The 27,346-nt window shown below is 35.0% G+C and overlaps 1 protein-coding gene across 2 annotated transcripts in view; it reads right to left on the bottom strand.

Annotated features, from left to right (window-relative positions):
* The window catches only part of CAAP1 (caspase activity and apoptosis inhibitor 1), a 59,653-nt gene that overhangs the window by 28,708 nt on the left and 3,599 nt on the right, over positions 1-27,346 (bottom strand). The window contains exons 2-5 of one of the 2 annotated variants that reach the window (XM_027839725.1): positions 25,478-25,684; positions 21,841-21,925; positions 20,349-20,424; positions 8,493-8,606 (exon numbers count right to left, since the gene is read on the bottom strand). In XM_027839725.1, the coding sequence (XP_027695526.1) occupies positions 8,493-8,606; positions 20,349-20,424; positions 21,841-21,925; positions 25,478-25,684 (482 nt within the window). The remainder of the gene's footprint in view (positions 1-8,492; positions 8,607-20,348; positions 20,425-21,840; positions 21,926-25,477; positions 25,685-27,346) is intronic. The other variant, XM_027839726.1, reaches the window with a different exon arrangement.

Genomic DNA, 27,346 nt, shown 5'->3' with positions numbered 1-27,346 from the left:
CACCTCTCCCAGGATACCACCTTAGAAGTACCAAAAACTTACAAACCCCCAGAACTAGCTCTGAAAACAGCAGCACAAAAAAACCTGAAACTTGGCATAGTGCTTCCCTACCTCCCAGTACACAAAGCCCAACTTTTTTTTTTTTGATGAGACAATTGGGGTTAAGTGATTTGACCAGAACCACACAGCTTGGTGAGTGTTATGTGTCTGAGGCTGGATTTGAACTCAGGTCCTCTTGACTCTAGGGTCAGTGCTCTATCCACTGTGCCACCTACCTGCTCCAGCACAGCCCAACTTTAATGAAGAAATAGGCTAGGAAAAATGAGCAAACAAACAAAAAAGAATTAGATCATAAAGAGCAACTATGGTGTCAGGGAAGACTAAGAAATAAACTCAGAAGAAGACAGCAATGTGAAAATAGCTACAAGCAAAGCCTCAAAGAAAAATGTTAATTGGACTCAAGGCCAGCAAGAATTCCTGGAAGAGTTAAAGAAGAGTTGTTCATCCTTCATTCTTGAAGAAGACAAATATATCAACCTGCACATGAACTGGATTTAAGAGTTGAGAGTAGTAGAGGGAAAACTGAGAAATGAAATGAGCACAATGAAAGAAAATTATGAAGAGATTTAACAGTTTGATAAGAGGGGTACAAAAAAAAAACAGAAGAAAAAAACAGAAAAAACCCAACAACTTTAAAAAAAAAAAAGGAACTGGCTTAATGGTAAAAGAGGCATAAAAATTCACTGAAGAAAAGAACTCCTTAAAAAACAGAACGGACCAAATGGAAAAAGAGGTACAAAAGCTCACTGAAGAAAATAATTCCTTAAAAATTAGAATTGGGCAAGTGGAAAAAGAAGTACAATAGCTCACTTTAGAAAATAATTCCTTAAAAATTAGAAATAGGCAAGTGGAAGCTAATGACTTCATAAGACATCAAGAAACAAAGTCAAAAGAATGAAAAAAAAAAATAGAAGAAAATGTGAAGTATCTCATCAGAAAAACAACTGACCTGGAAAAAAGATCAAGGAGAGACCATTTAAAAATTATTGGACTACCTGAAAGCCATGATCAAAGAAAGGGCTTCAAGACATCACATTTCAAGAAATCATTAAGGAAAACTGCCCTGACATTTTAAGTGCAGAGGGTAAAATAGAAACAGAAATTGAAAGAATATACCTCCTGAAAGAGATCCCAATCCTAGAAATACTATAGCCAAATTTCAGAGCTCCCAGGTCAAGGAGAAAATACTGCAAAGCAGCCCAAAAGAAAACAATTCAAATACTGTGGCGCCACAGTCAGGATCACACAAGATTTAGCAACTTACACATTAAAGCAGCAGAGAACTTGGAATATGATATTTCAGAAGGCAAAGGAGCTAGGATTACAACGAAGAATAATCTATCCAGTAAAAATGAGTATAATCAATCCTTCAGGGGGAAAAATAAAATGGAAATTTAATGAAATAGAGGACTTCCAAGCATTCCTGATGAAAAGACCAGACCTGAATAGAAAATCTGACATTCAAACACAAGACTCAAGAAGCATAAATAGTAAACATGAAAGAGTAATCATAAGAGACTCAATGAAGTTAACTGTTCACATTCCTATGTGGGAAGATGATAAATATAACTCCTAAATAATTTATTATTATTAGGACAGTAAGAAGGAGTCTCTATATAAGACAGAGGGCACAGGTGTACATTGATTATGTTGGGATGATCTCAAAAAAAAATGTAGAGGTGAGAAAGAGGGATGCACTGGGAGAAGGGGGAAGGGAGAGGCAGAATGTGGAAAATTCTTTACCAAAAAAAGAGGCACACAAGGAAAAGTTTTTACATTGGAGGGGGAAATGGGAGATGGAGGGGGCAATGCTTGAACCTCACTCTCATCCGAACTGGTTCAAAGAGGGGGAAAATACATATATATATGTATACACACACACACATATATATATATACACACACATATTATACTCAGTTGGGTATAGAACTGTAATTTACCCAATAGGGAAATAGGAGGGGAAGTGAAGTGAATAAGAGATATGATCAAAGGGAGGGCAGATTATGGAAGGCAGGGGTCAGAAGCAAAACAAATTTTTGAGAAGGGACAGGATAAAAAGAGAAGAATAAACAGAAGAAAACAGGATGGAGGGAAATACATAATCATGACTATGAATGTGAATGGGATGAGCTAATCCATAAAATGGAAGCAGATAGCAGAATGGATAGAGAACCAGAATCCAACATTATCGTATGTACAAGAGACAAACTTGAAACACAAAGACGTACACAGAGTTAAAATAAAGGGCTGGAGCAAAATGTATTTTGCTTCAGCTGAAGTAAAAAGACAAGGATAACAGTCATGATCTCAAAGCAAAAGCAAAAATAAACTTAATTAAAAGACATAATCAGGGAAACTACATTTTGCTAAAAGGTACCATGGACAATGAATATAAAAAAAAAACAAAAACTTGACAACAAATTTCTCTTATAAAGGCCTCATTCCTCAAATGTCTATACAGTCCCTATGGAACAGAACCAAATCTATAAAAGTAAGAGCCATTCCTCAAGTTTGATAAATACTCAAGGGATACAAACAGGTAGTTTTCAGAAGAAGAAACCAAAGCTATCTATAGTCATATCAAAAACTGTTCTAAATCACTATGGTTTAGAGAAAGGCAAATTAAAAAAACTCTGAGATACCACCTCATCTCATTTCTATCATCAAAAATGACAAATCCTGGAAGGGATGAGGGAAAATAGGTACATTAATGAATTGTTGTTGCAGAGGTAAAATGGTCCAACCATTCCAAAAAACTGTGCATACTCTTTGATTCAGCAACACAATTCTAGGTCTGTATCCCAAAAAGATCAAAGAAAAAGGAAAAGGACCTATATATACAAAAATATTTATAACAGCTCTTTTCGTGGTAGTAAAGAATTGGAAACTGAGAAGATGCTCATCAATTGAGGAATGGCTAAACAAGATGGGGCAAATGACTATAATGAGTACTATTGTGCTGTGGGAAATGACAAGCAGGACTCTTTCCAAAGAACCTGGGAAGACCCATTTGAACTGATACAAAGTTAAGTGAAAAAGACAAAGAGATCATTGTCCACGATAACAGTAATGTTGTAATGATGATAAACTATGAAAGACTTGGTTACTCTAATCAATACAATGGTCCCAGAAAATTACAAAGGACTTGTTATGAAAAAATGCTATTCACCTCCAGAGAGAGAGAGAACTGAGTGCAAACTGAAATATAATTTGCTTGCTTTCTTCACTTTTTTTTTTTGCTTTGTTTTTATGATATGGCTGAAATGGAAATGTTTTGCATGATTTCATATGTATAATTGCTATCATATTGTTTGCCTTCTCAGTGGGCTGGAAAGGGATGAAGAGGCAGAAAATCTAAAACTCAAAATTTAAGAAGAAAAGAATGTTAAAAAATAAATTTTAAAAGGGAAAAAGAAACAATGAATATGATTAATAAAGAGAAGTATCAAGAAAAGTATGAATGGATGCAAAGTAAAGCAAGTGGAACCAGGAAAACAATATACACAATGCCTACAACATAAATGGAAGATAAAATAAGGACAAGAAAACAAATGAAACTGAGTATCATGAAATTATGATGACAAGCTTGGCCCCAAGGTAAAGAAATAAAAAAGGGACTTCATCCTATTCTTTTGTATTGGCAGGGGATAATGAAGATGGCATACTTCATAAAACACCAGACAGTACTAGACAGATAGACAGACAGACAGATATACAGAAAAGGGAAGGGACTGGTTTGAGACTTTCATTTGGGGGGGGGTGCCTTTTTTTTACCTCCAGTGCTTGGCCCAAAGGTGTATTTAATAAATGCTAGTCGACAGACTGACTAAAAATAAAAGCTTATTTTAAAAATAAAATAATGAAAAGAAGCAAGGGAATATAAGCAGCCTATAGCATATTATCAATGATGACGTGAGAACAAGAAGTTGAATAAAAGATATCATCAAAGACATCTAAAAGACTAGACAGGAAGGTGAGTTAGTCATTAAATAAAAGTGAGGGACAACAAAGAGATGAAGAGGTCAAATGCTATCCATGAAATATCAAAACAACAATAGGAAAGCCTCGATCACATTGTGTGACTCCAAAGAAGACAAGGACAAGAATAGAACAAGATGGTAAGAGTCAATAAATATATTTTATTAAGTGCCTGTTGTGTGCTAGGCACTGTAGCAAATAAATTAGGGGGTAACTACTCAAAACTTTTTGATTTACAAAAGGATCCCCCATGTGTTTTCTTTAAAATACACTTCTTCAGTGCATTTTAAATGATTTGATTTATAAAAATTCAATTTACATACTACCTCTCTGTAATATATTTATTCAGAGTGAAGTATACTGCACAATCAATGTCCTAGAGAGGTTTTATATTATGTTTAGCCAGCATTATTATACAATGTCTCGCATAACAAATGCATATATATACCTGACAAATACTACTTCCTAATAATTTTAACATTAAAAAAGGAGTTAGGTATCTTAAGAATAACTAATTCTAACATACTTCCTTTCTTTCTGGAACACAACAGTGGGGCTAAGCAACACTGATTTCCAAGATGTTATTACAGACTCCATTTCCATTCATTCGTATTTTGAGACCTTGAATTCAATTACCTTGTAGCACTCTGATATTACCCCAATATTGTTTCAAAATTTATAGGGAAATACCATATCATTCCAGCTGACATTTTCTTCAGCATCACAGGTTAAGTGTATATTAACTAAAAATTAATAAAATGATATTTATTGCAGAAAACAATCCTAGTGAATACTACTAAGATTTCCCTAAAAGGTTTGCACTTTTATTTTATACATAAAATATCTCAATCATGATTATTTTACCACCCTATTCAAGGCTTAAATTTCATTATAAACACTTTTTTTTTTTGGGCAAACTAAGTATCTAGCATTATAGGTTGAGCTAATATCTGTTCTCCTATTTAGTACTGCTACTTCATAGCTATTATTAAACTGCTCTTTTGGTCTGCCTCCATCACAGGACAGAACTGTTTAATTTCATGCCTTTGTACTACTTTTATTACTTAAAATGCTTTCTTTATTAAGTAATTTGTCTTGATAAAGGACTCTGATAAATCTTTTTGCAATCTTTAATAATTCTAAAATATGGCAGTATTGTAGATTCTGAAATGTTTAGATTCAGGCCCTTCTACAGTACCTCATTGCCAATTTATCAATTCTAATGCCTTCTATGTTTACTACTTTCAATTTACTCTATACATAGCTTGTTTGCAAATAATTATTTACACATTTTCTCTCCCATTATATTGTAAGTTCCTCAAGAGCATGGATTATTTTTATCTTTCTTTTAATTTTCAGCACTTAGGTCAGTGTCTAGACCAAAATGACAAAACTGTTAAGAGTCAGGTGTGTGTCCAAATGAGGCTGATCAGACCAATATAAGCTCAAAAGGCTCTACTACAGGCCATGCACAAATAGTCCATATGAACATTTGAGGTAGAAATGTGTCTAAATTTGTGATTCTCACGTTTCTTTTGAGCTACTGCAATTCTGCTTTGCTAGAGCACAACACCTTCTTTGATGTGGACATGCCATGCTGAGCAGTGCTTTGCCAGCGTCTCCCATGTCACATAATCAATTCCAAAGCTCTTTAGAGAGAGCATGAGAGTATCCTTGTTTCATTTCTTCTGACCACCATATGAGCATCTTCCTTGCCTGGCACACTTAATAAATGTTTAATGACTAACTAACCAAAAGGTACAGATCCTGTAAAAAAGGGTCTTGCCAAAATAGTCAGCACAAATGCAGGTAAACAGGCCAGAAATTCCCAGCAGCATCCTAACCAAGAAAACACCAGGGAGAGGAGAAAACCAAAGGAACTGACTAGAGAGGTCTCACAGAGAAGAGAAGGGACAAGATCCTAACCAGGAAAACCCCAGGAGAGAGGGAACAATATATCACAGCAATACCATAACAAGGAACAGCCAACCAAAGAATTTGAATGGGGACACTGAAGACTGCCAAAACTCTAAGCCCAGAAACATGAAGGTAAAAGAAGCCAGCAGGAGGAAGAAAGGAAATTAAAGTGAGACACCATTCAAGAGGGCAGAGCCTGTCTATGACAGAAATCCCAAATCTATATGAAGCTATAAAGATGATTAAACAAAATATGGCAAACACTACAAATAAATATTATGGGTCAAAAGTTGTCCAAGAGAGAAAACCCAAAAGAAAGCAACCTGATAGTAATGACATACAGAGGTTTGGGGTGAGGCAGGGAGACAGCTTGGCTAAAAAGACAAGAAAACTTGGAAGGAATGAAAAAAAGAGATAAAATGAAATAGGTGCTTTGGAAGAAAAAGCTGAGTGGAGACTAAATAACTTATAAAAGAAAGCTGAAAATATGACATGAGCACAAGACTCCCTGAAAATTAGAATGAACCAAAAAGAACTCAATGAGACAATTAATAATAGTAAACAAAATAAAGAAATTGAAAAAAATAGAAGCAAGGTTGTATGGTGGTGGACTTATAAATGGACTTGAATTCAATGCTGCCGTACTTACTAGATGTGTGACTGTGTGATTCTTGGGAAAATCAATTAAGCTCTCTAAGCCTAACTTTCTACATCCATAAAATTAATTTAATAATACCTACATCTCACAGAGCTACTGTGAGAATCAAATAAGATAATATATATGACATGCTTTTGCAAATCTTAAAATGCTATATAAATTTTAGCTATTATTTTCATTTTAAGGATCATCAAGCTCCCTAAAAACAAGGCCCACCAATAACCAAAAAAGCCCGGATACCATAATTCAAGAAATCATAAATAAAAACTGCCCAGATATATTAGAACAGGGGTGTGGAACCTATGGCCCCGAGGCCACATGTGGCCCTCTAGGTCCTCAAGTGCAGCCCTTTGGCTGAATCCAAACTTCCCAGAACAAACCTCCTTAATAAAAGGAAGCTGGTTCTGTGAAGTTTGGATTCAGTCAAAGGGCTGCACTTGAGGTCCTAGAGGGCCTCATGTGGCCTAGAGGCTACAGGTTCCCCACCCCTGTATTAGAAACAGAGGTCAAAGTGAAAAGAGAAAGAATCTACCAGTCATCTCCTGAAAGAAAACTCCTAGAAATACCACAAATAAAATCCAGAGCTTCTAGGTAAAAGGGAAAAATACTATAAGCAGCCAGAAAGGAGTTCAAGTACAAAAGAACCATAGTTAAGACAACAAAATACCTGACAGCTACTACTACAAAGGAGAAAATCTTAGAATACAATATTCCAAAAAGCAAATGATAAAGGCTTATAACTAAGAATAACATCCTACAAGACTAAGAATAATCCTTCAGGAAAAAAAAAGAGGATCAAAGCAAGCTCATATGCCAGGGACTCTGCACAAGGCCCAAGACCAGCGCTATCATCATCATCATCCACTTGGAGCTTGTGAGGGCCATGTTTGTGAACAGAACCAACTCTAGGTTGGAGCTACGCTAAAAGGAGACAGAGAAAAGCCAACACCCACACAGGGCCACCAAAAGAGAAGGAAGAAACCATTGATTGCACAGAAGATAGGGCTTGGTCCCAGCCATCAAATCCAGAACTGCAGCAGCAGTAATATCCACACTAAAGAAGGAACAGAATCAAATAAGGACTTTTTTTCCCCATCCACAAGTGCAGGAAGAAGCAGAGCATGAACCACTACAAAGTCCCAATCCAGAAACTCCAGGCTGAAGTTATGAGCAGAGATAAGAAAATAAATATCAAACAGAGTAAAGAAATACCATGGGTTACGAAAAACCTAAGAGGTAAAACCAAAAGACTTGATTAAGTCCACAATAAGCCTGGCAGTCCCCAAGGCCAATCAGGCAGAGAATGCCATGTAGCACCTACTCAGAACACGTAAAGTCCCTCTCCTAAGCTAGATACCTAATGAGAAGACCAACTTCAGGATATCCTGAGTTAAGTCCATCCCAGTACTCTACCTGAGCCAAAAAGAACACGAGCGTAGCCCAAGCAAAGAGGAGAATCAAGGTGTTCCAGACAGGGTTAAACATGGCACTAGTAGCCTGAACCCAGCTGCCAGACAGAGGACCCAGGCAAAATCAAGCCCTAATAAGCCCTGAAAAATTAGATGGTAATTTAGAATGGAAGTAGTAGCCCCCAGTAATTTGAGGAAAAGATACAAGGCAGAGCTTACAGCATGGAAGGGTCTTGGAGCCCTGTGACAAAAGGGAGTCCTCAGACAGAGCCCAACACCAGAAAAATCTCAGAACTCCTTGAAGGAAAGACCTATTATGGTCCACTATGCTCAGGACCAGGAAGGCCCTGCCTGCACTATTAAGCCCCACAGCATGACTCAAGAACAACTCCTCCCCAATCCCCACATTCTAGATAATGGGTGGATGAGATGAGCAACCAAGGAAAACTCTAAAAACCATGAGGAAATACCTTGGTTTGAGAGATGCCCAGTGGCTAAAACCCGAAGAGGATAGCGACCCCACAAGAAGTCCAGGTAAAGCCTCGGAGAAAAAAATGTCCTGGCCACAGGGACTGCAGGAGTACCTGGAAGAAATGAAACAAGAGATACAGAATGGAAAAACTAGGGAGAAAAGAATAGTAAGGAAAATCGACACCTTAGAATAGACTGTAGAAAACTTCACTCAAAAACTGAATGGCCTGAAAATTAGTATGTGCCAGAAAGAAAATGACTCAATAAGACGAGAAATATTAAAACAAAACAAAAAGATCAGGAAAAAAGAGGAAAATCTAAAAAATACTATATCAAAAACTGACCTGGAAAACAGGTCAAGGAGAGATAATCTAAGAATTATCAGACTGCTTGAAAAAGGATTCTAAAAATTAAAGTTTTTTTTAAGTCTGGATACGATATTTCAAGAAATTATAAATGAAAACTGCCTGGAACTCTTAGAAACAGATAGCAAAGTTAAAATACGAAGAATCCACTAGTCAACCCCAGAAAGAAACCCCAAAACAAAAACTCCCAGGAATGTCATAGCCAAAATCCAGAGCTTACAGGCCAAAGAAAAAAATATTACAAGCAGCCAGAAAGAAAAAGTTCAAGTACCAAGGAGCCATAAGGGAGATCACATAAGACTCTGAGGCTACTACTCTAAAAGGGAGAGCTTAGAATATGATCTTTCAAAAAGTGAGAAATAAATGTTTACAAACAAAATGTTACAAAGTGTTTATAAAACAGAGGGAAGGAAAGTGGAGGGGAAGGAAGGAAGGGAGGACTTATTAATTACTATGCAAAGGCACTGTAAGCACTACACAAATGTTAAGTTATTTGATCCTCAACAACGTTGGGAGATAGGTACTATAATTATTCCCATTTCACAGCTGAGGAAACTGGGGCAAACAGAGATTAAGTGACTTGCATGGAGTCACAAAAGTAGTAAACTACCTGAGGGCAGATTTGAACTCATATCTTCCTAACTCCAGGTCCAATGCTCTATCCACTGTACCATCAATCTGTCAGAACTGAGTACAGTTATCCCTTCCATATTTCGACTATCCCCACCACGACTTCCCCTATCACAGTTTCAATATGCTGCAGGTTGGCATAAGAAATTACATGGGAATTTTTGGGGAGTTTTGCAGAAGCTGCAGACAACACACGAAGGCCAACAGATGACACAGAGCCTAGTTCCAAATACTTAACCCAAAATTTACAATAAGGTACTGTAAACACCCCACAAAAGAAAAAGAAAAAATTAGATTTCTTCTCTGGTATGAAGGGAGGGTCAAAAAATTTTATTCGGATTTTCCAGATCCAGATTTCCAGGGGTACCACACCCTTAATCTCCATGATGTGGAAGGAAGAAATGCAGACTTTCAGTAGAAATAGAAACACAAGCTCTAAGAGAAGCACAAAAAAGTATATATATTTAATTGAAAGAGAACACGTGGGGAAGAATTCTTTATGTGTTAACAGGGAATAATAAACAAATGTTTTCTTACAACTCTAATATCTTTCATAGAAAAAGGTTAAAATGACAGAGGATCTGTGGGTGGTTCTATTCTGTTTTAATGGTCTTAGGAGAATATCAATATAGAAAAGAGAGAAGACTCTAATGGGTAAGAAAGGTGGAAGGGGAGAGAAATCACTACTGCATATTAAAAGTACATAGAATGAAAAATATGTAATCAAAGAAGAAGGGGTAGGGGAAACAGGCATCCCATGAACCACACTTTCATCTAAATGAGATAAAAGAAAACTGAACACAATTATTCAAAGATTTCTATATGGAAATAAATAAAACTCAAAAGAAAAGTAGAAGGGGACAAGGACAAGAAAGGGGCATAGAGATGTCAAAGAGAAAAGCCAGGATAGTTAAAGGATAGTCATAAGCAAAATAAACTCAAATGCTAGAGGAAGTAATGTAAAGGGAGGATTAAAAGGAATGAAAGAAAATAAAAATCTGGGATCAGGTATAGGGTAAGGGCAAGAGAAGAACTGCAACAGAGAGGAAACCAGTTGTTTCACTTACAGAATCACAAACGACAAGTAAACTCACTCTCTTCTACCACCTTATTTGAAGAGGCAGGTAGAACAAAAGAGAAAAAAGGGCAAGGGGGCAAGATGGAAGGAAATACACAATTAATGATCATACCTGTGAATATGAAAGGGATGAACTCATAAAATGGAAGAATACAGAATGGATAAGAAGGCAGAATCCAACAATATACTGCTTACAAAAAACACACATGAAACTAAGATTCACAAAGAGCTAAAATGAGGGGCTAGAGCAAAATCTATGATGCTTCAGGTGAACGAAAAAAAAAGCAGAGGTAGCAATCACTTCAGATAAGGCTACAATAAATATAGATAAAATAAAAAGATTAATTAGCAGAGTAATTAACTACATTATGCTTACAGGTACCATAGATAATCAATACTTTATACTATACAACAGCATAGCTTCTAAATGATTAAAGGAAATTTAGTCAAACTGGAGGAAGTAATATGGAGTAAAAACTACAATCCATAAAAATGGGGGGACTTAATGTAGCCCCTTCAGAGCCAGATAAATCTAACTAAAATAAACAAAACAGAAGTTAAGGTCTTGAACAGAACAAAAAACTGGAGATGACAGATTTCAAATAATTAAACAAGATTAGAAAAGAATTTATGTACCTCTTAGCTCAACATGACACCTTTACAAAAACTGACTAAGTAATAAGATTTAAAGACTTTACCAAAAAATGTAGAAAAGTGGAAATACTAAACATAAATGTACAATAAGAGGAGTCAGAGTGTGACAGAAAATAGAAGAAAAAGACCAAAAACATCAAAGATATCAAGAGGAAAAAAAAGCAGAGATGATCTCAAATACTAAAGAGAAAATGAGTGAAACCAAAGTACTATGAGTAAATATTATAACACGAAGGAAAGTGAACTAATAGTACCTGCTGAAAAACAGAAACCTACAGATTGTCTGTCCCCCTCACCTTTCTAAGGAGATCTCAGAACCTCAAAAGCACCTCAAATGATAAAGCACTTGAAAAGATAAATAAAACTCTGAGAAGACACAATTAGGAATAACTTCAGGTCAGAAATTAGAATTTTACATGCAGAAAATAATTAACAAAGAATATTTTTAAAACAATTAGTACATTAGGAAAAATTAATGATGGAAAATATCTATAAAGAAGTGAGAGATAAACAGATATGGACTCGTAATATCTATCTCAGCCAATTGCCACAGCCCCAAGATTTTGTCTGTTGTCCCTAACATTTGAAAGTACAAAAAAAAAAATTATTTTAACATCTCTAACTTTGGCAAGCCTCCAAAATTTTACTAGCTGATACCATTTTTACCCCTTTCTTCCTATATTTACCAATGTTCCAAAGATGTGTCTGATAGCAATGAAGATCTGTGATATAAAAAAAATACTAGTCACACTGAGAGTCATGTACTTTGAGGTCTCATTAAAAAGTGTGCTGACTTGCATTTTGTTTTTTTTTTTAAATCTAGACTTTTTTTTCATGTCAGTAACTTAGTCTATGTTAATCTTCATGTATGAAAAACAAAGAGAAGTCATATGCTTGCAGCTGAGTTAAAAAGATACGCAAAATGGCCCAGGTATATATTTACTCACACAAAAATAATTTTTGAAATCACCTGATCCAAAGAATCAGAAATTTAATCCCTTGCCTCTTTTGTAAAATATGAAATCCGTATCTATATATTACATATTGTACAAGATAAAAAAAAATTAGGAAAAAATCCAATATTATTTAGAAATGAATAATAAACTAGAAAATGTGATTGCTGCTTTTGTCATATAATATTCCTGTTAATCCTTGTATAATAGAATCATGGGCACCAACCAGTATCATTTTGATGTACCTTCAGTTCCAGTTCAATTCAACAAACATTTATTAAGTGCCTACTTCTATTTAACAGGCACTGGTAATACAAAGACAAAATTAAACTATCCATGTACTAGAACAGTAGCATCAAATTCAAATAAAAACCAAGGTCACTAATGCATACATAAAGATCCCTGCAGGTCACATACTTAAGTTTTAAGAGGTAATGTTTTACCACATTTTTATTTATTTTATAAATATTTCCCAATTTTATAGTAATCTTGTTCATGCCACCCTCAATGAGTGTTGCAGGCTGCATGTTTGACACCTCTGTATTAGAGGGTCTTATAACAAAATATGGAGCACAACTCAGTATAATAACTAATTAAATATAACTTCTTTCTGTAATTATTTCCCAAACATAATTATTATTTTATTATAATTAATAAAATACAAATTCACTTAAAAAGCATTACTAAATTCAAAGTAGCATTTTGCCACTGTGTATTCGCTGGAACCAATTCTAATATTTATCACAGAGTTTGTGAAATTTTTTGATGTTAAAAAGGGGCTCTCCACTGTGAAAAGCCAAGAATTAATGATATACTTAATATCTCATATCATAATATATATCAGGATTCTGCTGATATAAAAGTTGACTGAATGGCAGACTGAATCTATCATCACTAAAAAAATGAGTAATTACTATTATATGGTTCTAAATATTATTTAAAAATTAAGATTGGTTTTGTTAGAATTGCTATAAACACATGACCTTGATGATTTCTGACAGTCTCCTAGTAGTACTAATTGTTTTTCTATAACCTGTGATCTGCATTTGAATTTTTGCTTATTACTAATTTAATTTAATCTGATAGAGAAGGAAGGAATCTTTTATTTATCACTGCCCAGGTTTGTTTTTCTGGTGAATGTCTTGACATTCATTGCTATACAGACTCAAGAGAAGTGATTTTCCTCATCACTGGACATTTGCATTATTTACTAAAAGTCTGGGCTTGTGTTGAGTGAGCTTACTTCTTCTGGCCCACTATGTCTAACGTTCTGCCGGATGGGAACACAATGGTTTTTAAAATAAAATTTATCTCCAGCACATCTAGAGTTCATACTGTACTATTATTTCTTTTTGAAGCTTTGCTGTAACTGCAGAAATACTATGCGGAAAATTTCAATCTTCCTTTTTTTCCCCAAGTTACGAGGACATGATTTGTTTTATTTGAGGAACAGCAAATTCAGTGTCGAGGGGAGGTACATAGTATAACAGATAGAGTGCTGTGCATGAAATCAAGAAGACTCATCTTCCTGAGTTCAAATCCAGCCTCAGACACTTACTAGCAAGTCACTTAGTCCTGTTCGCCTCAGTTTCCTTATCTGTAAAATGAGATGGAGAAGGAAATGGCAAATCACTCCAGTATCTTTGTCAAGAAAATCTCAAATGGGGTCATAAAGAGTCAGACAGGACTGAAAACAACTGAACAACAACGAAGTCAATGTCACTGGATTTCAGAGTTCAAAGTGGAAGGGAGAGGAAGACTGGAAAGGCAGAAAAGGGCAGGGTATAACACGCTTTAAATGCTTACAAGTTTTATATCTGCTTTTGGATATTAAAGAAATCAGATCACTGACGCCTACACAACTACCAATTTTGTGGGTGAAGAAACTGAAACCCAGAGAAGGTTAAGTGACATGTCTATGATCACAGGTAGCTAGCAGAAAAACCTGTAGTAGAATAAAAAAAAAAGTAGCATAAGCTCTGGATTGAGCTACCTACATTCACTCACTACACATCTGTGGATTTAGTATTTGATCCCTACATAATACCCAAATTTATAAAATGCAATACTATGAACTAGACAAGGATTCTAAAAGTGACATATACCTATTCCCTTAAGATTTTATGACCTAGAAAAAAGAAACACTGTTGTGTTTAAAAGAATTTTAATTAAAAGTTGTGAAATATATATACATACATATACATGTATATATATACATATACATATATATACACACACATGTATATATACATATATATATATATGTATATAAAAAAAAATGGGAAAAATCCCCTCTACAACATACTAGACAAGTGGTCATCCAGATGCAACCTGAAAAACTCCAGGAACCTTCTGAGTCACCCATTCCACTTTGTGACTACTCTAATTGTTAGAAAATTTTTTTCTTATATTTAGTTTACATCTCTGAAAATACCACCCATTACACCTTACTTCTCGGACCAAGTAAATCAAATACTAGAATAGCACAAATTCAAGGCTATCCTAAATGCCCTCTTCTCCAGTAATCAATGTCCTTCCTAAAAGGCAGTACACAGAATTAAACCCATGACTTATAGAGGTAGAATGAATTCTGAATTACAGACCTGAGCTCAAATTCTGGCTCTGACACTTAATTACTCATATGACTCTGGGCAAGATGTTTCTTCTCTTTGGCCTGATTTCTCATTTACAAAATGAGGAGGTTGGACTAGATGACATGTAAGGTCTCTTCCAGCAACAGATCTATGATCCTATGATAGACCCTGGCAGACACTAGAGTTACCACTACTCTAATCCAATATACTATGCCTTTCTTAATGAAGCCTAAGATTACATCAGCTTTTTGGGAAGCCATACTATACTGATGACTTTTCATACAGAACAGCAAAAAGGGTGGATTTAGAATCAGAGAAATTGAGCTCAAATCTCAGCTCTGACACTAATTATGACCTTGTGAAAGCAGTCAATCAACAAGTATTTATTAAGCACCTACTATGTGCCGGGCACTATGCTAGGCCTGGAGATCCAATAAAATAATACTCACTCATGAGGACCTTGTATTCTAATGTACATATAAATATAAAAATGAAGAAATACAAAGTAGTTAAATTCAAGGTGGTTTAGGAGGGAGAGTGCTAATAGTTGCAGAGATCAGGAAAAGATTCATGTAGAAGATAATGCCTGAACTCTATCTTAAAGGAAAAGAGGGACTTTATAGGCAGAGGTAAGGAGAGTATATTCCAGACAAATGGAATAGCCAATATAAAAGCAGAGACAGGAGATAAGAGTATTCCATGTAAACAACAGAGGCCAATTTGCCTGGACTGCTAAGTGTGGGAGGGAGAATGATGTCCAATGAGATTGGGAGCAAGACTACACAGGGCTTCAAAAGCAAAAGAGAAGCTTAAATGTTATCATAGAAACAACAGGAAGCCCCTGGAGTTGACTGAATAAGGGAGTTCACATGATCATATCAGGTCTTAACACAAATTCCTCAGGCAACAGTATGTAGGATAGACTGGAAAAACAAGAATCTTGATGCGGGAAGACTATATTATTGCAGGTTATGACTGAACTAAAATGGCAGTTACATGAGTAAACAGCGGCTGTTGGTGGTAGAAATGGTGAACTTTGTTAACTGACTGATGTGGGGTAAGAGAGAAAGAAGAAACTACAACAATGCATGGTTTGTGAACCTGTTAGATTAGATGTTGCCTTCAACAAAATTAAAATTTGGAAGCAGATGGTTTGGAGAGGAAAGACAATTAGATGTTTTAGTTTTGTCGAGTTTAACACAGGGGTCGGGAACCTGAGGCCTCCAGGCCACCTGTGGCCCTCTAGGTCCTTGGGTGTGGCCCTTTGATTGAATCCAAACTTCACAGAACAAATCCCCTTAAAAAAAGGATTTGTTCTGTAAAACTTGGACAAATTTCAAATGAATTTGATCTTATTAGAATTGACCCATTATTCTAGGCTACTGAGATCTTCTGAAATTCTAAATTCCTTTCAACATTATCTGTTAGCCATCCCTATGAGTTTTGTATCATCTGCAAATTTGACAATCATGCCTTTTACAAGTGTATCCAAGTCAGTGATAAAAATGTTCCACAACACAAGGCCTAGCATAGATGCCCAAGAATTCCACTAGACCACTGCCTTCAAACTGGCATCACACCTTTGACTACTCCTCTTTGTGTCCAATCAGACTACTTCTGAATCCAACTAACCTGTATTATCAACTAACTCATCTTTCTCCATCTTTTTGGTCCACTAGGCTAGCAAAAGATTGTCAAAGGCTTTGCTGAAAGGAAAAGCATATCCATATACTTAAGCCCTTCAATAAAGGAAATAAGTTTAGTCTGACATAACCTGTTCATGATAATGCTGGCTCTTCACTTCCCCTTCTAAATGCTTGCATGACATCTTTTTAATAATGTACTCTAGAATTCTACTAGGTTTAAAGACTTTGCCCTCTTTTCTTTTCTCAAAAATTGTGACTTTTGCCTGTTTCCAGTCCTGTGGGACCTCTCAAGTTTTTCTGGACTTTTTGATGGTAACTGACATTAGGTAAAGAATTTCTCAGGTGTTCTCCTTTTGACAAATAAACTCAAGGAGATGTTCAAATAGTTGAAAACCCCAATTAGTACTATATCCTTCCTCAATGAAAGGTTTGCAAGCTGTTTCCTAAAGGCCCTGTGTATTTCCTAGCCCCAAGAACTGCAGTGTATTCCCGCAACAATACTCTTTCTGCTTTTACGTCCATTAGTCCTAACTCAAATGCATATCACACTTTCATACTTCTTTCTCAGTATTTTAAGGATCTCTTCACAGAGGTATACCTTATGATCACAGGATCACAGGTCTAGAACTGGGAGGGACTTCAAAAGTCAGGTAGTCCAAAATCATAATCATAGTCCAATGGTCATTTACTGCCCTTGTTTTCCATATGAATCCTTTTGAACTGGGTATACTCTTCCATAGTCATATTATAATCATGTGTCACCCATTTATTGTGTTCAAAATTATTTCCTGGTATAAAAGTCTTAATTTTAGATTTTTTGGGGGCAGATCTATGATTTCATTAGTATATGGAACTCCAAGTGAGGAAACTCCCTCTACAAATGATATCAGTACCTACTCATTAAGTACAGTCTTAGAGAAATACCTAGAACGTGAGAAATTTAAGTGACGTTTCTAGGGTCACTCAATCAATACCAGAGGAAGGACCATAACGTAGTTACTCTTCATCATTTCCTGTCTCTACAACACTTCTTTCATACAACACCTTCTCTCCACTACTTATCATGGCCCCTTATCATTTTTTACCTAGACTACTACAATGGCCTAATTGGTTTCCCTGCCTTGAGCCTCTCCCTTCTCTATGTTCCACACATAAGTCAAAATAACTTTCCTTATGGTCAGATTTGACTATGTTGCTCCCTTACATAATTAACCCCAGTTTATTTAATATTATTATCATCTAGTTTATCTTATGATATCTAGTATAAAAAATAGAGTTCTCTGGTTTGACTTTTAAAACCCTTCACAATCCATCCTCCTTCATATACAGTATTGTCTGACCATGTTGGCAGGCACCCATTCCTGGAATATACACCCTTATTACCTGTGCCTCAAAGAAACCCTCACTTCCTTCAAGATGCACTTCAAGCTACACCTCCTTCAGGATGCATTTCCTGATCCCAACTAGTAACATTCTCCCTCCCTCCTCTGGGCATATGTACACACACACACACACACACACACACACACACACACACACACACACTCTTTGTCTCCCCTTACAGCACAAAGGGTAAGGACCGTTTCATTTTTTGTCTTACCCAGCATTTAGCACAGTCTCTAGCACATAGTAAGCTCTTAGGAAATGCCTGCTGAGTGACTGATTTCTAACTCCAAAGCTTTTTACCCATAGCTGCATCTTAATTTATCTTAGTATTCATATTTTATTGTATTTGTGTATCTAAGTCTGAGGAGTTTCCTTGTTTATATCAAACTCTCTTTAGTTAGACAATTTCTTGTAAATTACTGGTCATCTCTACTGATAACCTTCCTAAGCAGTGCCTGATAATCAATCATTAGGTATCTAGCTTAGTAAACACATGTGGGGACTTTTTTTCCTTCCCCTAGATTTCTGGTTTAAAGCCCTCTCATCAGATTCATAAGACTTCTGGGAAAATATATGAGTAATAATTAATATTTATGTAACATTTTAAGGTTTACAAAGTAATTTTCTTATAACTCCCCTGTGAGAAAAGTAATACAAATAGGCCTAGCCTTCATTTTACATTTGAGGGAAACTAGACAAGGTGAAAGTAGCTCTAAAACTATGACCTGAATCTGAGGTGTGAAGCCTTGCCTACAGTATGTACCAAATCCAGGATCCAAACCAGGATCTCCTTACTCCAAGGCTCATACACTATCCCACTTCAAGTTTTAAGTGAGAGTTGTAAAAAGTGCAACAACTCTTAAGTATTTCTTTAATGACAGGAAATTATGCTTCATAGGAAAGAAATATTTTAAATACAATAATGATTATTTTTATTATTTGGTAATTCATATCATAAGGTTATATGTATAGTCTACTGTAAAAGTTCTTAACTTCAGCATAACTGAAAATGAACTTTATCTTGTAATTTAACATAACAACATAAGGTAGATCTGCTCTTACTGGTGGAAAGCAAAGAGCATTATTAAAAAATAATTCAGAATTTCTTAAGCTTTGGGAATTATAAAATGTCCATTTTAGATACAATCCACTTTTTTATTATTTCACATCTAACATATTTACAATTCTATGAATCATAATTATACAGCAAAAAGGTCTTGAAGATGATAAATACGGTGACTAACAGTAATACGTTGCCTGCCAGTCAGTACTTCTCATATATACTGTGATTACACTGTTATGTATTTTAGGCTATCATGAACACTGAACCTAATAAACATTTCATTATTTATTAATCACTTACACTTTAGAACCACCTGTAGCTCCTTCACCAGCTAAAAACTGATTCTGAGGATAAACTATGAGTACTTACAGGGATAAATAGAGGGTTTTTTATTTGAAATCTCTGAGGCAATTTGGTGTACCAGAAAGTTCACTATGAAATAGTCAAGAGACCAGGGTTCTGCCATTAAATAGTTATATGATTTTAGGAAAAATCACTTTCTCTTTTTCTAGGCTGGTTTCCTCCTAAAAAGAAGGGGGCAGAATTACATTATTTTCCACTTTCTATTCCAGTTCCAAAACTTCAAAATTCTATTATGACTCTATAGTTAAAATCTTGATAGTTAAACTGTTCTTTAATCTATTTTTCTTTCTTTCTTCTTTTTTAGGCCAAAGTTAAGTGACTTGCCAGGGTCACAAATCTACTAAGTGTCTGAGGCCAGATTTGAACTCAGGTTCTCCTGACTCTAGGGCCAGTGCTCCATCCACCATGCCAACTAGCTACTCCTTCTTTAATCTATTTTTTACATTGATTGTCATCAAGGTAAGAGACCTAACCCCCAAAAAGGAAATACTAAGTGTGTCTGATTTCATTCCAGTGAAGGTACCTGTTTTTCCACAAGACTAATGTCTAAGAATTCTAACTTTATAGAGGTAGCCTGGTATGATATACTTTGGTAGCATGCATTTTTAACATAATATGCTTAGGAGACAAAGTATCATAAGATCAAAATAGTTGAGTGTTTTTTTAAGTTATACTTATAAGGATCAATTTCAGAACATTTAAAAATGAATTTAAGATGAAAGAAATTCTATATATAAATGGACAAGAATGACATGTGATAATCTCATTCACGTTCAATTTTGATTTACAACTTGAATAACAATTAGGCTACACAATGTCAACCAACATCAGTACCAAACTTTGCTCTTTCAAAATTAAGCTCACATTATAGGAGGAGAAAAAGGCAATAGTACAATCCATTAAAAATGGTAAGAAGTTGAAAGCACTGTGGTTAGATAGCCACAGCTGCTGACACTGTTCTTCACACATTCAGGAAAGATCAATATAAGGATTAAGCCAAAAAGCCAATAAATTCTCTCACATTAATGAAATAAATTACCTGCTACAGATCAAGAATTATATACTAAAGGTAAGACTCACATTAAGCAATACAAATAACTCAAAATGATTTTTTTTCACTCACTGACTGACTGATTCTGATCCCATCTTAGATCCATCATCTGCCTCTTCTTCCGTATCAGAGTCGATCCCATTCTCACCTTAGTAAATGAAATTTACATGAAATTTTGTGCCTACATTCCATTGACTTTATTTTACATACCTAGGTGTTATCTTTTTTTAAAGAGGTGAGGGCACCTAGACCGAAGAACTTTCCAGTTGTTGAAAATTTATTTTAAAGTTATTACTCCTGAAAAGTCTATATTTTATTTCTTATTAACAAATTAGTTATCTTTTTTTAAGCTCTTAATTCCTGTGTGTGAAAGCACACATCCAGACATATTTGAGTACTGACTCAATTGTGGTATTCAAAAGAATTATTTTTATCCTGATTAAGTTATTATCTCTAGAAATTCAGTATCTATTTCTTTCTTTTTTGACCAATAAGGCTAACATGAAAACTGCCACACACTTCCAAGAAGGATTTTTTTGAATGAAAAAGAAGAGATTAAGGGGATGATTCTTAGAAATGAAAGGCCAATGAAAAGCTGGCTTAGAGTCACAAAGATCTGGGTACAGGTCCTACTTCTCACACATAAAGATTGTGTGATACTGGGCAAGTCACGTAATCTCTTATTGCTCTAGGAAATTTTCTAACACTATAAGTTGGCACTGTTAGAAGGATTTTCCTCAGTGAGTTTCTTACAATAATGAATTTAGTTCCAGACAAAATAAAACTTAAAGCATAAAAGATGGAAGGTCAGGAGTATATGGTTAATTACTTGATCAAATAAGGTAATGTTACGTAGGTGGGTATACAAGTAATAGTAAAAAATGCAAGGATTATTTTGATACCACCATTAAGTGACGAGGTCACCAATTATAACAGAAATTACAGGGGATATATAATTATACAATTTTATGAAATAACTAAAAGCAAGGTAATAGGTTATTAAGTGTAGCAACTCACATTCACATAACTCTTCAGAGCTTATAAAGAACTGTGTTCACAACAACCTTCCAAGCTGGATAGTGCAAGTAGCATCAATACCAATTTTAGAGATGGGTAGCCTGAGGCTAATAGAAGTTAAAGGACTTGCCCAGGAGCACACAGATAGTGAGCAGCAGAGCCAAGACCCTGATATTCTAACTTCAAGTTAAATAATTTTTCCATGGTGTACCAGGCTAATGAAGGTGAGTCAAATTTCTAACTTCTCAACAGGTGCTTTTTTTTCTGAGACATTTTGATTAAGTATATCAGAGAGAATTTTTATATTAAATTAATTTTTCATTTTTATATAAATTATAGTCTATTTTACATGTACATAATTTGAAAGAAAAAAAACTGAATCTCAAAAGGTCTTCTCCATAACTGATATTTTATCGTGGAGAAGAAAGCGTATTAAAACTTACCTCATCTTGAAATCAAAGGTAATAAAGTGAATATGAAATAAGTGTGTTTCATATCAAACTAAGTAATAGTAAGTTATACTTAATAAAGATATATGCAGTCTTACCCTCAAGAATCTTCAAGAGCTTTTTTTCTGATAGAAGTTCTAACTGTTCCTGGCAGAGCTTTTTTATTTCGTCTATTGAACAGTTCTAAGGAAAATGACAAACAAATATACATTAATACTTCCAATATACTCTTGAAAACTAATAAAATAAACGACTGGTTAGCTAAATCACTGACTAAAAGTCCTTGAAGAGGTTTACATAAGCTACTTTTTATCACAAAACCTGAAAAAAGTATCTGAAAAGTGTTAACTAGATAGTGAAAATCAGATACATCTTCTCAAGAGGACATTTAAGTATAAAACTTCATTTACTGTAACAGAACAAACTGAAAAAGAGTAAGTATTAAGATACATTCAACATTAAATGTATTTACAATACATTCAATATTAACCCTATGTACAACAGGCAAGCCACCTGATAAAGAAAGTGTGGCATAATGGTTAAAGATCTGGACTTGAAATCAGAAAGACCTGAGTTCATATTCCAAGTCTGACAATTAGTAACTAGCTGCGGGACCTTAACTAAGTCACTTAACCTCTATATGCCTCAGAAACTCCATAGGACTTATCTAAGTCAGAAATGGTTTGTGATACATGTTGGTAGAGGAGGTTCCCATACTATGAGGTCTCAAGACATCCAAGATCCTTCCTGTATTTACATAATCCATCTCATAAATGTTTCAACATTCACTCCATCAACGAAAAAAGGAGATTAAACTTGGTTCTAGAATGGAAATGAACATCAATAGCTTCTCAAGAAAAAATATAGTATCTCTATTTCCTCCAGAACTACCTTTTTACATCATGGAAATTCTGGGTAAAGCCACTCAAACATTTTTAAACAAATACAATTTTCATTATTTTAAAGTACATGAATAAATCAAGATAGATTCAGAACCTTGCAAGTATTTTAATATATATAGCCACCTGAGAGGGAAAGGCCCATAAGTAAAAAGATACATATTTTATATATTTACATACATACATATATTTACATACACACATATGTACAGTAGCATTTTTTGGTTGTAGCAAAGAATTGGAAACACAAGGGTGCTGCCCATCAAACAAAGAATGGCTGAACAAATTACAGATTACGGTTTTACTAGGGTATTATTGAACCAAATAACAAATATGATGTATTCAGAAAAACCTAGGGAAACTTATGTAAATTCATGTCGAGTGAAGTGATCAGAATCAGAACAAGGACCACAATGATATAAGGGAAAGAAACTCTGAAAGACTTCAGAGTTCTATTCAATGCAGTGACCAATCATGATTTCAGAAGGTTATTAATGAAGCAAGCTTCCCACCTCTTGGCAGAGAGGTGAAGGTCTGGGGTGCAAAATGATATAATTCTCAGATACAGCCAATGTCTTGACTTGCTTTACTTGAATACATTGTAACGAGACAGGTTCTATATGAAGGGACTAGAAGGAAAGAGGAAGTTGGTGGGTAACAATAGTTACACACAAAAAAAAAAGCATCAACAAAACATTGAACAAATAAACAGGAGAAGAGGAAGTTCAGAACAGGACACAGAAAAGCAGGCAAGCTTTACTACTGTGTTAAATTTTACATACATTCTTTAAAACCTATGTAACAGAAATTCTGAGTTTCACATACATTTCTCTTTTCTGTTTTTTGCATATTAAAATGTTCGTGTTTGTTAATGTATTTAAATTTTGTCATAAAAATTTTTTAAATAAAAACTGAATATAAATTAAGGTGATGATTTAAAATGATGTGAATGGCAATGTATATGTACTTTGGTATAATCAGAATTTCCTTTATATTCATTTATTCGGCAACCACTTTTTTCATTTGGAATCGAACTGGAATTATCAAATTCCAAATTAGTGAAATGCAAATTAATGAAATTTAGAGGTGAAGATCAGCTATAATACGTTTTAAGTATAAATCTTTTGCCTACTCAGGCTTAACTGATTCCCCACAGCTATGTAAGATGATGAAAATAATAACAACAATAACTCACATTTATATATTGCTTTAGCTTACTAAACACTTTCCTGTGAGATGATAAATGCTGTTAATCCCATTTTGCAGAAGAAACAGAGTCTTAAAGAAGTTAAGAAACTTAGGTTTATAGGATTCAGAGGTAAAAAGGAACTAAAGAAATCCAGTCTAATCATCCCTCCTAATTTTACAAATGACAAAACAGAGACCCAGAGCAGAGAAAGGACTTGCCCAAAATTAAAACAAGTAGTAAGCAGCAAAGGTAAAATGTGAGCCCATATTCTCTGACCCCAAATCTAATAATTCTCTTTCTACTAAAACACTGCCTCCATAGTGCTCAATGTAACACAGCTTGACCAAATTGTGACTCAAATCCAGGTCTTAATAGTAAGTACAAAGCTTTTTTATATGATGACTCTTGAATAACCTTTTATAAAACTGGACTTTGAGTTCTCTTTGGTAGACCAAAAAAAAAAGTTTAAAATTATACATACTATTTCAAATTACAGGAATCAATTATGAACCTAGGGGGCAGTTAACTTCCTTGGATTACAGATTTACAATTAACTTACAATATTTAGTCTATGTGCTTTTTTTTTTCATTTAAGAAATATCATTACTAAGTTAAAAATTATGTTAAGGTTATTGTCCCTCCTATAGCCTATAAAATCTGAATCTAACACTATCATTTATTATGAATTTTTATCTATATTCAGCAACAAAATTTTTTTCTTCTTGGTAAATTTCCTACTTTTCTTTGAAGTACAACTATCTCCCTTTACTTGAAAGGATTATAATTCTGGTTCTCAATTCCTCAAAATAACACCATTGTACATTTATAAAATACCTTTCTTTTGCTAAGTCTGTAGAGATTCATAGTTAGCTTTATAACATCACTTAAGAGACAGATTATCTCCATTTTTGCAAAAGAACAAGCACAAAGAAATTGTCTTCATTACACAGTAAGTAAGTAGCATTTCTAGAGCCCAAAGTTACATAACTCTATTATTACTGTCATAATCTGGCAAAGACAGGCTAAGAATCATACTACGTAATCTTTTCCCTCAAAAGGGTTTATAATTCAATATTTTGTATTTTTCATAAAAATGTGAAATTCTGTGTGGAAATTTTTGCAAATACAGAAGTGATATATGAAAAAAATGTTAGTATTTTCCAAAACATGCTAAAATGGAAATAATGGTATCTGTACATCTCAATCCTTAATTAACAAATTACATAAAGGTATTGATTTCTTAAAATATGGTACAGGGTACACCGTATTCCATGCCCAATTTTAGGTTATTTACACTAGCATTTACATTCTGAATAATTATTTTATATACTAAAGGTTCTACAGATGTCTGAGATATACATAGTAAAAGCTCTCATCCTCAAACAACCATTTTCACATAACAAAACATCTAAATGCAGTTGTTTTAAAAATCTTTTCTCAGAAAGATTAATCTTGTCCAACCTCAAGAGCCCTACTGAAGAAAAAACTCTTAACAGGGTAAGAGAAGGTCTCACAATTCTGACAAGAACAGTATCTCTCCATCCCTTCCTGGAAAAGGACATAAAATTAGGATTTTTACTTTTTCAAAACAAGAGGCTTATTCAATCCATGTGTACTCTGAGTCTGACAAAGTATATATTTCAGCACCTTTAAGACATCAGGAAGCATCTTCTGCAATTTCTTCTCTCCTATGACATAGAAACACTGCTGAAGCATTTCTTTTTTATCTGCTATGTAGAAGCTAACTGGTTTCAGTGATACAGTGAGGTCCAATCCACCTTCTTCAATATCACTAGGCTCCTCTACTTCTTTCTCTTTCTCTGTTTCCACAGATGGCAATGGACATTTCATTTCCTGAAATCAAAAAGATTTAGGTAAGGTACAAATGGTTGATATGCTTTAATATCATATCAAAGAGGGTGTTCCTGACCAAGAGATCTCTATAGTTATAAAATCACAAGTCTGGATTAAAAAAAATTAAATGGATTAAAAAAAAATTAAAGATGTGCCTTATCATCATAATTACATGTAAGTCTCCCACTTGAATGAGAAAAATTCAAAGAAGGTAATTACTATGATAGTTAATTAGCCAACAAACATACAGAAAAGCAAAATTGCTCCCTGTGCTCAAGAAGCTCACACTGAAATTATGCAGAAAAATAGGCATGTGCAAAATATAATATACATATGCATACATGTATGTATATATGTATACACACACAGAGTACATGGAAGTCTTAGGGAGGAAGACAGATGGGAAAAAGGCCTGCTGAACAATGTAGAATTTAAGCTCATCTTGAGGGAGGCCAGGGACACTAAGACAAAGGTGAGAAGGAGGCAAAGCATTTCAGGCATGGGAATAGCCACTACAAAGACATGCAGATGGAAATATCACATTCAAGGAACAGCAAGTAGACCAGACTTGGACAGAGAGGTTGGACACAGAATTCATAAAGACAGCAGAATGTAAAAAAACTCGCAAGGTAAGGAGTCAAGTTGTTTAAGACTTTAAATACTGGAGCATTTTAAATTTTATCCTGGATAAAACAGAACATTAAGGTAATTGTAGAAATTAACATGCCAGATCTACACTTTAGGAAAATCACTTTCACAGCTGAGTGGAGGATGGATTGGAGAAGAGAGACAAGATAGGAAGCCCAATTAGATTATTGCAATGGGCCAAACAAGAGGTGATGAGAACCTGAACTAGGGTGGTACATGTGTGAGTGAAGAGAAGGGTACACATTCAAAACTGAGGAGGTAGGAGGAAGGAGAAGAAGAGAAAAAGAGCTAACATTTATCTAGCACTTACATGTGCCAAGGGCAAGTAGGTGGCTCAGTGGATAGAGTGCTGGGTCAGAGTCAGGAAGAGTCATCCTCCCGAGTTAAAATCTGGCTTCAAATACTTATTAGCTGTGTGACTCTGGGCAAGTCACTTGACCCTGTTTGCCTCAGTTTCCTCATCTGCAAAATGAGCTGGAGAAGGAAATGCCAATATCTGTGCCAAGAAAACCCCAAATTAGGTCACGAAGAATCGGACACAACTAAAATGACTGAAGAACAACAACAATGTGCCAGGTAGTGCACTAAGTGCTTTACAGTTATTACCTTATTTGGTCCCCAGAACAACCCTGAAAAGTAGATACTATTATCCCCATTTTACACAGCTAGTAAGTGTCTGAAGTGGGATTTGAACTCAGGTTTTCCCGAACTCAGGTCAGTCCTTTATCCATTGTGCCACCAAATAATACCATCTGGCAGCTGACTAGATATGTGACAGTGAGAGTGAGGAGTTGAGAACGAGAGCTAGCTTGTAGGTTTGGGTAACTGGAAGGATCAGAGTGCTCCTGATAGAAACAGGAAAAGTTCAGAAGAGGGGAGGATCTAGAGGTTAAGATGAATTCTATTTTGGACTTGTTGAGTTTGAGATGCCTATGGGACATGTAATCCAAAAGGCAAGTAGTGATACAGGAATGGAGCTCAGGAGAGAGTTTAAAGCTGGAAATAGATCTGAGA

Source organism: Vombatus ursinus, unplaced genomic scaffold, assembly GCF_900497805.2.
Source record: "Vombatus ursinus unplaced genomic scaffold, bare-nosed wombat genome assembly UNPS02014832.1, whole genome shotgun sequence".
Classification (NCBI taxonomy): Eukaryota; Metazoa; Chordata; class Mammalia; order Diprotodontia; family Vombatidae; genus Vombatus; species Vombatus ursinus.
The sequence above is the reverse complement of the archived record's forward strand: the minus strand, read 5'-3'. Positions and strand labels throughout refer to the sequence as shown.